Source organism: Oncorhynchus clarkii, chromosome 4 (assembly GCF_045791955.1).
Source record: "Oncorhynchus clarkii lewisi isolate Uvic-CL-2024 chromosome 4, UVic_Ocla_1.0, whole genome shotgun sequence".
NCBI lineage: Eukaryota > Metazoa > Chordata > Actinopteri > Salmoniformes > Salmonidae > Oncorhynchus > Oncorhynchus clarkii.
This window is the reverse complement of record NC_092150.1, coordinates 22,520,069-22,535,562: the sequence shown is the minus strand read 5'-3', so window position 1 is coordinate 22,535,562 and position 15,494 is coordinate 22,520,069. Positions and strand designations below refer to the sequence as shown.

At 41.1% G+C, this 15,494-nt stretch overlaps 1 protein-coding gene across 1 annotated transcript in view; it reads left to right on the top strand.

Annotated features, from left to right (window-relative positions):
• The window catches only part of LOC139406606 (leucine-rich repeat-containing protein 7-like), a 126,139-nt gene extending 114,334 nt beyond the window's left edge, over positions 1 to 11,805 (top strand). The window contains exons 25-28 of the mRNA XM_071149374.1: positions 7,191 to 7,463; positions 7,828 to 7,920; positions 9,147 to 9,221; positions 11,547 to 11,805. Of these exons, the coding sequence (XP_071005475.1) occupies positions 7,191 to 7,463; positions 7,828 to 7,920; positions 9,147 to 9,221; positions 11,547 to 11,654 (549 nt within the window). The 3' untranslated portion in view covers positions 11,655 to 11,805. The remainder of the gene's footprint in view (positions 1 to 7,190; positions 7,464 to 7,827; positions 7,921 to 9,146; positions 9,222 to 11,546) is intronic.
• Positions 11,806 to 15,494: the final 3,689 nt, after the last annotated feature.

Sequence of the window (15,494 nt, the reverse complement as noted above, 5' to 3'; positions counted from 1 at the left end):
CATGAATATTAATATTTTCTAGTAATATTTTTTGTCCGTTGCATTATGCTAATTAGTGTCAGTTGATGACAATTCTCCCGGATCCGGGATGGGTAGTTCCAAGAGGTTATTAACTTGGCTTTCGAAGACCTTAGAAAGACAGGGTAGGATAGATATAGGTCTGTAGCAGTTTGGGTCTAGAGTGTCACCGCCTTTGAAGAGGGGGATGACCGCGGCAGCTTTCCAATCTTTGGGAATCTCAGACGATATGAAAGAGAGGTTGAACAGGCTAGTAATAGGGGTTGCAACAATTTTGGCAGATCATTTTAAAAAGAGAGGGTCCAGATTGTCTAGCCCGGCTGATTTGTAGAGGTCCAGATTTTGCGGCTCTTTCAGAACATCAGTTATCTGGATTTGGGTAAAGGAGAAATGGTGGGGGCGTTGGCGGGTTGCTGTGGAGGGTGCCGGGCAGTTGACCGGGGTAGGGGTAGCCATGTGGAAAGCATGGCCAGCGGTAGAGAAATGCTTATTGAAATTCTCAATTATAGTGGATTTATCGGGGGTGACAGTGTTTCCTAGCCTCAGAGCAGTGGGCAGCTGGGAGGAGGTGCTCTTATTCTCCATGGACTTTACAGCGTCCCAGAACTATTTTGAGTTAGTACTACAGGATGCACATTTCTGTTTGAAAAAGCTTGCCTTAGCTTTTCTAACTGCCTGTGTATATTTGTTCCTAACTTCCCTGAAAAGTTGCATATCACGGGGGCTATTCGATGCTAATGCAGAACGCCACAGGATGTTTTTGTGCTGGTCAAGGACAGACAGCTCTGGAGTGAACCAAGGACTATATCTATTCCTAGTTCTACATTTTTTGAGAGGGGCATGCTTATTTAAGATGTTGAGGAAGGCACTTTGAAAGAATAGCCAGGCATCATCTACTGACGGGATGAGGTCAATGTCATTCCAGGATACCCCGGCCAGGTCGATAGAAAGGCCTGCTCGCAGAAGTGTTTCAGGGAGCGTTTGACAGTGATGAGGGGTGGTCGTTTGGTCGCAGACCCATTACTGGTGCGGGCAATGAGGCAGTGATCGCTGAGATCTTGATTGAAAACAGCAGAGGTGTATTAGGAGGGTGAGTTAGTTAGGATGACATCTATGAGTGTGCCCGTGTTTACTGATTTGGGGTTATACCTGGTGGGTTCATTGATAATTTGTTTGAGATTGAGGGCATCAAGCTTAGATTGTAGGATGGCCGGGGTGTTAAGCATGTCCCAGTTTAGGTCACCTATTAGCACGAGCTCAGAAGATAGATGGGGGGCAATCAATTCACATATGGCATCGAGAGCACAGCTGGGGGCAGAGGGAGGTCTATAGCAAGCGGCAACAGTGAGAGACTTGTTTCTGGAAAGGTGAATTTTTAGAAGTAGAAGCTCAAATTGTTTGGGTACAGACTTAGATAGCCTGCAGAGTTCTGTATTTCTATCTTTGTAGTAGATTGCAACACCGCCCCCTTTGGCAGTTCTATCTTGGCTGAAAACATTACAGTTAGTGATGGAGATTTCAGGGTTTTTGGTGGTTTTCCTAAGCCAGGATTCAGACACGGCTAAGACATCTGGGTTGGCAGAGTGTGCTAAAGCAGTGAGTAAAACAAACTTAGGGAGTAGGCTTCTAATGTTAACATGCATGAAACCAAGGCTTTTACAGTTACAGAAGTCAACAAATGAGAGCACCTGGGGGGTGGGAGTGGAGGTAGGCACTGCAGGACATGGATTAACCTCCACATCACCAGAGGAACAGAGGAGAAGTAGGCTAAGGGTACGGCGAAAGGCTATACGAACTGGCCGTCTAGCACGTTCGGAACAGAAAGTAAATGGAGCAGGTTTCTGGGCAAGATAGCATAGATTCAAGGCATAGTGTACAGACAAAGGTAAGGTAGGATGTGAGTACATTGGAGGTGAACCTAGGCATTGAGTAATGATGAGAGAGATATAGTCTCTAGAAATGTTTAAACCAGGTGATGTCATCGCATATGTAGGAGGTGGAACAACATGGTTGGTTAAGGCATATTGAGCAGGGCTAGAGGCTCTACAGTAAAATAAGACAATCACTAACCAGGACAGTAATGGACGAGGCATATTGATATTAGAGAGAGGCATGCATAGCCAAGTGAACATGTGGGACCAGTGAGTGGTTGGGCTGGCTGGGGACACGGCGATTCAGACAGTTAGCAGGCCGATGCTAACAGCTAGTAGACCGGGGCAAGCTAGTAGTTAGCAGGCCGGGTTATCAAGCAAGCAGTTAGCAGGGGCTAGCAGTTAGCAGACCGGGCAGGCAAGCTAGCAGTTAGCAGAACAGGTTAGCAAGCAAGCAGATAGCAGGGGCTAGAAAGTTAGCCTTTGGGGGATGTCGCGATGGGGGTAAGTCTGTTTTTGCCTCTTCGTGCGGTGATGTCGATAGACCAGTCGTGGAATTAGTAGGGTTCAAAGTAGCTCTAGGTAGCTAGCAGGCCTAGCTGGTTAGCAGAATGGGCCTTCAGCGGGCGTTGCGCCTGAGGGGCCTGTTGGAGTCCTCGGGCAGATTATGTCGGTATTCCAGTCGTAGGGGATCTGCGGGGTTCCATGCCCCGTACCGGCTGTAGAAGGGGTCTGGATATTGTAGCCCAGGAGTATGCTTTGGTGGTAGCACAGGAGCCCTGGCCGGGCTAGCGTCAAGCTAATTGGTGCTTGCTCTGGGATGGGAACGCTAACCAGGAGTAGTCATCCGGGATTGCGGTTAGCTCGTTGTGAAGATCCAGATGAAAATGTTCGGGATCCGGGAATAAAAAATAATAGGTCCGTTATGCTCTGGTTAGAGTCACATTGTTCGAACTGGCGAGAGCTTTCCGAGCTGAAGGTTAGCTGATGACCGCTGGCAATGGTTTGCTGACTGATAGCTGGTAGTTTGCTGGTTAGCTTCAGTTGAGGGATTCCAGATCCGAAGTAAATATAAATACTCCAGAAAAAAAAGCAGATCCACGCCACATTGGGTGAGGCGGGTTGCAGGAGAATATTTTGATGTTGAGGTTTAGCAAAATATTTAAAAGATATGCGAAGAAAAGATGTAAGACAATATATACAAGGGACACGACAGGACAAAGACGTCTGACTGCTACGCCATCTTGGAAAGATGCTACGCCATCCTTGATCATTTGAATGAGATTGAGGGCATCTAGCTTAGATTGTAGGCTGGGGTGTGAAGCATATCCCATTTTAGGTCACCTAGCAGTACGAACTCTGAAGATAGATGGAGGGCAATCAATTCACATATGCTGTCCAGGGCACTGCCAGTTTCTTGGAAGGTGAATTTGTAAAAGTAGAAGCTCAAATTGTTTGAGCACAGACCTGGATAGTGTGACAGAACTCTGCAGGCTATCTCTGAAGTAGATTGCAACTCCGCCCTCTTTGGCAGTTCTATCTTGTCAGAAAATGTTGTAGTTGGGATGGAAATTTCAGGATTTTTGGTGGCCTTCCTAAGCCAGGATTCAGACACGGCTAGAACATCAGGGTTGGTGGAGAGTGCTAAGGCAGTGAATAAAACAAACTTAGGGAGGAGGCTTCTGATGTTAACTTTGGCCAGGTCGCAGTTGCAAATGAGAACTTGTTCTCAACTAGCCTACCTGGTTAAATAAAGGTGAAATAAAAAAATTAAAATAAAACTTTTCCAGGGTATTGGGCAGCATTTGGAATTTTGGATGAAAAGCGTTCCCAAATTAAACTGCCTTCTACTCAGGCCCAGAAGATAGGATATGCATATAATTGGTAGATTTGGATATAAAACACTTGAACGTTTCCGAAACTGTTAAAATAGTGTCTGTGAGTATAACATAACTGATTTGGCAGGCGAAAACCTGAGAAAAATCCATTCAGGGAGTAGGATTTTTTGTTGTTGTTGTAGTTTTCTATTCAATGCCATTACAGTATCCATTGACTTAGGACTCAAATTGCAGTTCCTATGCCTCCCACTAGATGTCAACAGTCTTTAGAAATTGTTTCAGGCTTGTATTCTGAGAATACCGAGAGAGTGCCTTTCTTGTTTACCTTTTATATTGACAACGTTATTGTCCGGTTGAAATGCTATCGACTATTTAGGCTAAAAACAACCTGAGGATTGAATATTAACATAATTTGACATGTTTCTATGAACTCTACGGATACAATTAGAATTTTTTGCCTGCCTGTTGTGACTGCGTTTGAGCCTGTGGATTACTGAAGAAAACATGCAAACAAAACTGAGGTTTTTGGATATAAAGAGAGACTTTATGAACAAAAGGAACATTTATTGAATAAATGAATGTCTTCTGAGTGCAACCCTATAAAGATCATCAAAGGTAAGTGATTCATTTTATCTCTATTTCTGACTTGTGTAACTCTTCTACTTGGCTGGTTACTGTTTGTAATGATTTGTCTGCTGGGCTATGTTCTCAAATAATCGTAAGGTATGCTTTTGCCGTAAAGCATTTTTGAAATCTGACATCGTGGTTGGATTCACAAGAAGTTAATCTTTAAACCTATGTAAAATAGTTGTATCTTTTCTGAATTTTTAAAATGTTGTATTTGAATTTGTCGTTCTGCAATCTCACTGGATGTTGGCCAGGTGGGACGCTAGCGTGTTGCCGGTGTTGCCGGGCTGCATGGCCTGGATTAACCTCTACACCACCAGAGGAGCAGAGGAGTAGGATCAGGGTGTGGCTAAAGGCTATAAGAACTGGTTGTCTAGTGCGTTCGGAACAGACAATAAAAGGAACAGATTTCTGGGCGTGGAAGAATAGATCCAAGGCATAATGTACAGACAAGGGTATGGTAGGATGTGAATACAGTGGAGCTAAACCTAGGCAATGAGTGACGATGAGTGAGGTTTTGTCTCTAGAGGCACCAGTTAAGCCAGGTGATGTCACCGCATGTGTGGGGGGTGGGACACCAGGGCTATCTAAGGCAAATTGAGCAGGGCTGGGGGCTCTGCAGTGAAATAAGACAATATTTAGTGACTTAGGGGGTTGAATACTTATGGAATCAAGATATATTAGTGTTTTATTTTCCATTAATTGACAACAATTTTGTGTAGAACCTTGTCAAAAAATGGAAATTAAATCCTTTTAAATCCCACTTTGTTACACAACAAAATGTTGAAAAAGTCTGTGTGTGATTACATTCTGAAGGCACTTGTAAAACCATATGCGTCATGATTCCCGGTCTTGTCCCTTTTGTACTTCTTAAGGTTCCTCCACCTTTTTTAATTTATTTTGAAATGGGCTCATTTATTTACTTTTATACAACGGGTGTGTCTAATCCTGAATGCTGATTGGTTAAAACCGCATTCCAGCCAGTGTCCATTCCACAAGTCACCACCGCCTAAATCTATGACGTTAAAATTCTTATTTACTCTGTTTCATCGGACTGCACAATCCACTGTCTCATCAGCCCAGCCAGGCAATTTATAAACTTGATCTCCACTATAAAAACATCTAGACATTATCTCACATTTCTTTTACACTAACATTTCGCTTTCAACAGCGGAGATTTGTATAAACCTTGTTGTCTGTCTTTCTGACATTTTACAACATTGTTTCAGTTTTGAAATTGCCAAAATATCCTCCAAACACCGGCTTCTCGGTCATTATCACTTAAGTGATTGCTACAGTATGTCAATGTTTTTAAATGTCAGGAGTCATTTCTAAGCTCCATGATTCATTCCAGAAGCGCTCTATTCTTGTTTGGTCTCCATGGCAACCTTTGTTTGTCAGTGTCTTAGTCACTTCACTGTGGTCACATTCTAACCATCAGTGTAAGAATAATGAAAAAGTTAGACCAGGGACTTCAATCTGCTTTAAAATCTATGGCCTTCATGTAGATTTCTACCTCAAATACCTCGTACCTCTTCACATTGATCTGGTACTGTGTAGGTTCATTCTTGTGTATTTTATTTTATTCCTCTTGTGGAATGCCTAAGCGCCATAATTCATTCCAGCAGTGCTCCATTCTTGCCTGGTCTCCATGGCAACCTCTGTTTGTCAGTGTCTTAGTCATTTCATTGTGGTCACATTCTAACCATCAGTGCAAGAATAATGATAAGGGTAGACCAGGGGCTTCCTCTGAATTATTAATGCACAGAGAAAACTGTGGGTTGTGTGTCCTGTTTTATTACTTACATTGAACAAAAATATAAATGCAACATGTAAAGTGTTGGTCACATGTTTCATCAGCTGAAATAAAATATCCCATAGGTGTTACATATTCACAAAAAGCGTATTTCTCTCAAATTGTGTGCACAAATGTGTTTACATCCCTGTTGGTGAGCATTTCTCCTTTACCAAGATAATCCATCTACCTGACAGGTGTGGCATATCAAGAAGGTGATGAAACATCATGACCATTACACAGGTGCCCCTTGTGCTTGGGACAATAAAAGGCCCTCTAAAACAACACACTGCCACAGATGTTCAAGTTTTGAGGTAGTGTGCAGTTGGCATGCTGACTGCAGGAATGATCACCAGATCTGTTGCCAGAGAATTGAATGTTCATTTCTCCACCATAAGCCGCCTCCAACTTCCTTTTAGAGAATTTGGCAGTACATCCAACCGGTCTCACAACATCAGACGTTGGTTTTATAATGTCAACGTTGTGAACAGAGTGATCCACGGTGGCAGTGGGGTTATGGTATGGGCAGGTGCAAGCTATGGACAACAAACACAATTGCATTTTATTGATGGCAATTGACTGATTTCCTCATATGAACTGCAAAATTCAGTAAAATCTTTGAAATTGTTGCATGTTGCGTTTATATTTTTTGTTCAGTATATATCATGTAGACGACACTGAAGTGGCCTTGTTAGTTTTTAAATCGGTTTGAAATCATGTACATATCTACCTCAAATACCTCGTAACTCTGCATATTGATCTGGTACTCCCTGTATATAGCTCCTTTCTTGTGTATTTTATTTTATTCCTCTTGTGTTACTATTTTATTTTAATTATTACTTTTAAACTGCACTATTGGGAAGGGCCCGTAAGCAAGCATTTCACGGTAAAGTCTACACCAGTTGTATTCAGGGCATGTGACAAATAACATTTGATTTGAAGGAACGTTTCTATGTGGTAATTCAGGTTTGAAGAAGCATGCTGCACCTCATCTGTATGTTATCTGCCATTTTGTAAGACGTGACGTTTGCATCTTTGCAGCTTCCTGACTCTTTGCCTAACGGGTTGAATTACCCACAGGCAGGCGGCCACCACCACCACCCCCACCAATCACAGACCATGATCGTGACATCCACATCGGCCACACCCCCACACCGCTCAGTGCGGGACCAGCAGTATGAGGGTGCCATCAACAAGATCTCCATCCAACAGTACCAGTCTCCCCTGCCCATGGCCACCACCACCCGTCCCCAGAGTGCACGCTGCCTCATCCAGACCAAAGGCCAGAAGAGCATGGACGACTTCCAGGAGCAGGTTGGCCATTACTCTTTCTCTCTCTTTCTCTCTCTATCTGTCTCTTTAATTGTCTCTGTGTTTCTCTCTCTCTCTCTCTCTCTCTCTGTCTCTATATGTCTCTTTGATTGTCTCGGTGTTTCTCTTTCTTTCTCTGTTTTTGTCTGTCTGTGTCTCTCGATCACCCCCTCCATTTCAATCATCTTTACACTCTCTTTCTCCCGCTCTCTCCCTTTCTCTCAATCTGTCACCAACAGATCTCTGAGAGGCCTATATTATGGCTAGCGGTATATAGAGAGGAGAGATGTTGCACCATGTAATTGCACAGTTATACAATACCAAATGTCTATTTCTGGCATGATGTTGTTTTTGTGTCTTTTGGCAGTTCTGTGTGCGGATAGAGAAGAATCCAGGTTTAGGGTTCAGCATCTCAGGGGGAATCAGTGGCCAAGGGAACCCTTTCAAGCCTTCTGACATGGTAAAATTAAAGCAACTAAATGTTCTCTGTGTGCATCTGATTCTGTGCAGTCTGTGCCATAGGAACATGTTCCATTTTTCTCTTATTCCTTAAGGTGTTTCAATAACCACTGCACATCACTGTCTGTTTCACTTCAGAGTTTCCATGGTAACAGGTGCTGCTGCATTGCTGTATGGGGTGCTGCAGTTGACTTGGTTAACTTTGAACCGTTTTGTTATACGCCAATGATGAGCAAGAATCAAGAAAAGGCAACACTTTTGCGGCAATGATTTGTAATGTAGTCAGTCATAAGGTTGGCGAACGTCAAATAGTTCAATAATGTCTTGTTGCCATGTAACAGCAAAGAAAAGAGCCAGTGAGAAAAATGTTTATAGATTTCCATTTAGAATTTTCCGAAATCAGTTATGTTGTTGCCACTGGCAACATTTTCTCTTATTATTCGTTTTAAAATATCAAAGCCTAGTTTCTTCTCATTGACATTAGATTTGTACGGGGAAGGTCTTGTAAGCCATAGGAATTGAACTCAGATTCAATGTTGTAAAAATTGTTATAGCCATTGAATGTGTTGTATATTTTGTGTGCATATCATCTCCCATCTTAACACCCCACTGAAAGGTGGTGCATGCTGATTGCTGAGGATATCTTCTGAGAGCCTGCTTTCCCGTGATGCCTCAAGGAGTCCCTGCTGTAATAATACCTGAGTCATTAGATGATAGTAACGTAATTCGGGTTCAAGTGAGGTTTAACTGCGTTGATTGAGGCTCTTCATATAGTATTATATAGTTTAAACGCATGCAAAGATTGGTATACTTAAAATCTCTGCCATTTTTTGGAAACATGCAATGGAAAAAACATCCCCCCCAGTGTCCATATTTTTGGAAATATAGATTTTTTTTTAAAGTAACTATTTTAGTACTGTTAAAATGTTTTCATTAAAGGTAAATGCCATGTAAGTACACCTAGTTCTTGAATTTATCCAACAGCACACATAGACTTCCATTTTTTTTTTTAGATTGTGAAAAATCCTTATGATAGTTGTCTGCTTTTTACAGACTAGTTAAACCTATCAAGTTTATGTTTGCAATAGCATGTCAATCAAAATCACGCACATATCTTGAGTTTGAGGAAAATACAAACAAAAGCAACAAACAACCAGTTTGAAAGGCACAGATTCTAAACCATCTTCACCATGTGGTTCCTAATCTCATATCACTTTTGACTTATAGGGTATCTTTGTTACTAGGGTACAGCCTGATGGACCGGCCTCCAACCTGCTACAGCCTGGGGACAAAATACTGAAGGTAACCGTGTTCTTCATCACCGCATCGATCATCGTTGTCCTCTGAGTCTGTGAGCGCATCCTCCCTCCTCCACATTGCCTGTAGAGGCTTTGCATGTGGCATTTTGTGCTGGATGTACGTGTGTCTACCAAGTGAGCATGGTCCTCTGTTTTGACCTCTGTCAAACCTCCAACATGCTTTACTTGTCCCTAAGTCAGACAAAAGGAAGAGTGGTTATTGTTTCCTAATAAAGGCCAATGGAAACAGATTTAATCTAAGTGGATCACATACAAGTAACTTTACTGATATGATAAGATTCCTAATGTGATGTTTTAGATGCCTGAAAACTAAGTAGTAACCAGCAATGTAATGTGCTGGATGAATTGGTTTGTTTCTGAAATACTAGTGAAGGTCAAAGTACAACCTGGCCCGTATCTACAAAGCGTCTAAGAGTAAAAAATTGGTTGTGCTGAGAATAGAGACATTTTACTCCTACTCTTATGAGTAAAAATAAAAGCTATGCATGAAGCCTCTTTCATAAGAGTCCCACCTAGTCGCCAGATATTTGCTAAATGTTCCTGCGCCACATGTAATTGCTTTGGAGTGGTTAAAAGAAGAAATATCAAAACATATCTGATCAATCCATTAGTAATCTAGACCTAGACTACATGCAACAATTCCCCCTTGTGCTTTTCACAATGATTTCACACAAGGGCAATTTCCCATGATATTCAAACACTTACAGTATTAACCACTAGACTAATAAATAAACACCTTTTTTTTCTTTCAATTATTTAATTAACCTACATAATGTTATTTCAAGTTATCCCTTTGGAGCACAATATCACATTGGTAAAAAGATTCCTAAATTGACCATGCCTATCGTTTGGGCAATTGAAGGCAACTAGGGCCTATGTTAGCTTTGATTGTGTTTGATGAAAATTATACAACCTGACTTGATGCCTACTGTGCCAAAGCGATATAGAGTTGTTTAACGGGAGTGACGAGTGTGTTGATATAACGGTAATATTATAGAAATTAAACTTTTAACAATTATCATAATTGGTTAAAAAAAGGTTATGCAGGCCAACATATTAGGCAATAATTAAGAATAGGCAAAGTTATCGTGTCAGGTGAAAATGATTTCAAACATTTTACCATTTCAACATTTCGTGTAGCCTACAGTCACATTCAACATTATCAGAAGTGTGATATAGTTCACAGCTGGCGATGCTTCATCGCGATTGGTTATTCCCAATCAAACAATATCAATGTGCGTCATCACTATATTTCCTTTGCGGCACCTCAAACTCTCATGATTACCAGCTGAGTGAAACTTGTAAATTGATTAAATTACTCCTGTGTTTGTCGGAGCAGCGTCTTAACATCATCTTAAAACCTACTCTGAGCTGGGTTTTTTGTTGTCTTAAACCAGTTTTTAATAGGATTCCTAGCATATTTTCTGAGATGCTTTGTGGATACGGCACCTTATCTCAACTTTTTTGATAACCTTGAAAGCCCTGCAGCCATTTTTTCTCAACTATTTTCTATACCTTTCAACTTTGCACTGTGCAGCAAAGATTGTATTGAGTCTTCCCTTCTACTTCAGTATCATCAGATCCCTGAGTCTCTTTTTCTAAATATTTCAGGAGACAACCTTTTAGGAAGAGCATAAGAGCTCTGCCACCCCATGCGATAAGACACGAATTACACACTATGATGTGGTGTTGTATTTAGCTTAGGTAGACGGCTGTTATTTTAAAGGGAACTCACCATCACACATACAGTACATAGGATTGACGCTGTCAAAGTAAGTGTTTACCATAGTGCAGAGAGGGAATTGTACCCTTTGTAGATTGTCAGATTCCTGGTCCATGTGAAGCTACTGTCGAGGCTAGTCAAACACCTGACAGTGAAGCCTACATGAACAAGCCAGGCTCTCTGTGCCAATACAATTGAATGGGATTGGAATAGTCCCTACAGTTATTGGCATGTCTCTTGTATCTCTGTGGCTTTAAATGTGTGCTAGTAGAAGCCCTCGCCCCTCGCCCACCCGTAGCCTGCAGAAGCAGAAACCTCTCTTCTCTCTCCACAGATGCAAGTGTTAGCTGAAGGACATACCTCTAAAGATCCACTTCTCTCCTCCTTCTCTCCTTTACAGCATGACCTCCTCCTCTTCCTGTGTGCATCTCTCTGCTTTGTCTCTCCTCTTTTCCTTGACAGTGTTGTTTGTTTATCTCCTCTGAGCTAGGGCTGTTCCCAGTCCTCTCCGTGCCGCCCTGCCCTGCCCTGCCACTTCTCACTCACGTCACTCTGTTCACCCTCTGCTTAATTTTTGCATTGCAGGCCAATGGACATAGTTTTTTACACATGGAACATGAAACTGCTGTGTCTCTTCTGAAGAATTTCCAGAAAACTGTGGACTTAGTAATCTTGAGGGAGAGCACAATTTAAATATTTTTTTATAACACCATTGCTTCTCTCCCAACGGGTTGTGGAAATGTATACAACCAGTTTTTATCTAGGAACAGTGACATTTGCCGATTGCTGGACCAATGGCAAGTACTAGTGCCAAATGTACTATAGGATACATATCTTATAACCTATCTATGAATTTTATGTAAACAGGAATTGTATCTCTTGAGTTGATGTGAAGGAAAGTCATTTTTGTCATTCAGCCTGAGGCTATAGGTTGGAGCAATTTTCTTAGTTTTTATTTGGACATTTTTTGCGTATTTATATTGCCTTTTATTTTGTACCTTTTTCATTGTAGCTTCTCATTTTACTCTCAGAGCATGAAAACACACTAGCTCTTTAGGAATTCTAATCACCATAAACACTGCCTCAACTTTGTATATGCCGTGGGTAAATCTTTTAATTTACAATAAAGACATGAACAGTAGCGAGAGGATTGGTACAGAAATAAAATGTTTACAATGTTCTTAAATTGTTTAAATTAAATGTTTTTAAAAATCCTACCTTAATACAGGGCCAATTTATCAACAATTATTATTTAATTATTCTAGGTTTTCTCACCGGTTTATTTCATTAGTGTATTAACACTATATTGATTGTTATACCCAACCAGTCACTACATTATATAAGGTAGATTTTTGGTAGTTGCTCAATAATGTATATGTTTGCACAAATTAGCTACATTTTAAAAGTAGAAGCAATATTCAATCTGTGGAAATGTGAAAGGGTTTATTTTAGATTACAAGACTACCCTAGGGGGCCATCTGCTGGCTACATTGTGTTTACACGAATGTGCTGCAATTGCACCAAGGAGTATGTAATGTCACACACCCCCATATTCAACTCCTAAAGAATTTCCATACAGAAAAGTTGTAACATTGTTTCTCATCTGTTTGTGTTAAAAACAAAATAGTTTGTTCGCAATGATTTGAAGTAATTTTGCTGAGCTTTTCAGCACCACTCTGTAGAACACAAATTACTGTCGGTGTCTTCATTTTAAGCTCAGTTTATTATGAGAATGCACTATTGGAAAAGTATTCATGTGAGAATTATGTATATATATTTTTTAACAATGCTGCTGACCAGAATAGGCATTTCACTCTGTTCCATTTCTGGATGGATGTTCATTTTAAGTTCTGACATTACAGCATGCTTTCATGGTTATAATGGTCTTTGGATATGTTTTTTGGATACATTCTCTGTGTTTTCAAATTTTGGGATCTCTCTCATAAAGAAGTTTCTCTCATTGCAAACCGGTGAGGTTTACAAAGAGACGTTATTATATTGTGACATTTGGTGCCATTTTATTACAATCAAAATCACATACCTTATGAGCCCTAACAATGTTTCATTACTATTTTTGTCAAATGTAGCATCAATTGTGACATTCTTGAGCAAAACCAAGCACCTATAACCCTATGGAGGGACCCTGGTTGAATTTGTGCCAAGCTAAGCTGGTACGTTGTACTTCAATATCCAGTAAATTACGAGTTAAAATATTCAAGATATTGTGAGAAAGTTTGATAATATAATTATTTTTACTAAATGTTTTCAGGTTATTATTCAGAATATATTGATATACCTTAGCTTTGCTCAAATTGCGAGATTTTATAAGGACAATGAAAAAGTATAGGTGAAGTACTTATGACTTGGAGAATAAAAGCTGTGCTATCAAATGTATAAAACCATATTTCTACAGTAATTGTGAATTTGTGTTATACAAATATATTATATATATATATATGAATATAAAAGAGTAATTTTTGTATATGTTTAAAATACAATTAAATATAAAGTGAATATATGGTACTTTTCTGTCTAATTGCGGTGTTGATGTAAATAATGGTGACTGAAAACAAATTGAGATAATTTATTCATATAGATTGTGAATGTACTCCAAGCTTTTGCAGTATGAAGACTAACTGGACTTGAATGCTGCTTCATTTTTTGTGCAAAAAGTAATTTTAACTATTGAAAGACAATAATTCTGTTTAGTTGGACAAATTTAGTGACAGTTTATTGTACTATTTATTTGCACATGCAAGTTTAATCCTTCCATTCTTTTTATGTATTAACACAAAGATTGGTGAAGTGTGTGTAATATATATACACTGCTCAAAAAAATAAAGGGAACACTAAAATAACACATCCTAGATCTGAATTAATGAAATATTCTTATTAAATACTTTTTTTCTTTACATAGTTGAATGTGCTGACAACAAAATCACACAAAAATTATCAATGGAAATCAAATTTATCAACCCATGGAGGTCTGGATTTGGAGTCACACTCAAAATTAAAGTGGAAAACCACACTACAGGCTGATCCAACTTTGATGTAATGTCCTTAAAACAAGTCAAAATGAGGCTCAGTAGTGTAGGTGTGGCCTCCACGTGCCTGTATGACCTCCCTACAACGCCTGGGCATGTTCCTGATGAGGAGGCGGATGGTCTCCTGAGGGATCTCCTCCCAGACCAGGACTAAAGCATCTGCCAACTCCTGGACAGTCTGTGGTGCAACGTGGCGTTGGTGGATGGAGCGAGACATGATGTCCCAGATGTGCTCAATTGGATTCAGGTCTGGGGAACGGGCGGGCCAGTCCATAGCATCAATGCCTTCCTCTTGCAGGAACTGCTGACACACTCCAGCCACATGAGGTCTAGCATTGTCTTGCATTAGGAGGAACCCAGGGCCAACCGCACCAGCAAATGGTCTCACAAGGGGTCTGAGGATCTCATCTCGGTACCTAATGGCAGTCAGGCTACCTCTGGCGAGCACAAAGACATGCCACCCCACACCATGACTGACCCACTGCCAAACCGGTCATGCTGGAGGATGTTGCAGGCAGCAGAACGTTCTCCACGGCGTCTCCAGACTCTGTCACGTCTGTCACATGTGCTCAGTGTGAACCTGCTTTCATCTGTGAAGAGCACAGGACGCCAGTGGCAAATTTGCCAATCTTGGTGTTCTCTGGCAAATGCCAAACGTCCTGCACGGTGTTGGGCTGTAAGCACAACCCCCACCTGTGGACGTCGGGCCCTCATACCACCCTCATGGAGTCTGTTTCTGACCGTTTGAGCAGACACATGCACATTTGTGGCCTGCTGGAGGTCATTTTGCAGGGCTCTGGCAGTGCTCCTCCTTGCACAAAGGCGGAGGTAGCTGTCCTGCTGCTGGGTTGTTGCCCTCCTACGGCCTCCTCCACGTCTCCTGATGTACTGGCCTGTCTCCTGATAGCGCCTCCATGCTCTGGACACTATGCTGACAGACACAGCAAACCTTCTTGCCACAGCTCGCATTGATGTGTCATCCTGCACTACCTGAGCCACTTGTGTGGGTTGTAGACTCCGTCTCATGCTACCACTAGAGTGAAAGCACCGGCAGCATTCAAAAGTGACCAAAACATCAGCCAGGAAGCATAGGAACTGAGAAGTGGTCTGTGGCCACCACCTGCAGAACCACTCCTTTATTGGGGGTGTCTTGCTAATTGCCTATAATTTCCACCTGTTGTCTATTCCATTTGCACAACAGCATGTGGAATTTAATGTCAATCAGTGTTGCTTCCTAAGTGGGCAGTTTGATTTCACAATAGTGAGATTGACTTGGAGTTACATTGTGTTGTTTAAGTGTTCCCTTAATTTTTTTTGAGCAGTGTATATACACACAGCACCAGTCAAAAGTTTGGACACACCTACGCATTCAAGGGTTTTTCTTTATTTGTACTATTTCCTATATTGTAGCGAAGACATCAAAACTACAAAATAACACATGTAGTAACCAAAAAAGTGTTAAACAAATCAACATATGTTTATATTTGAG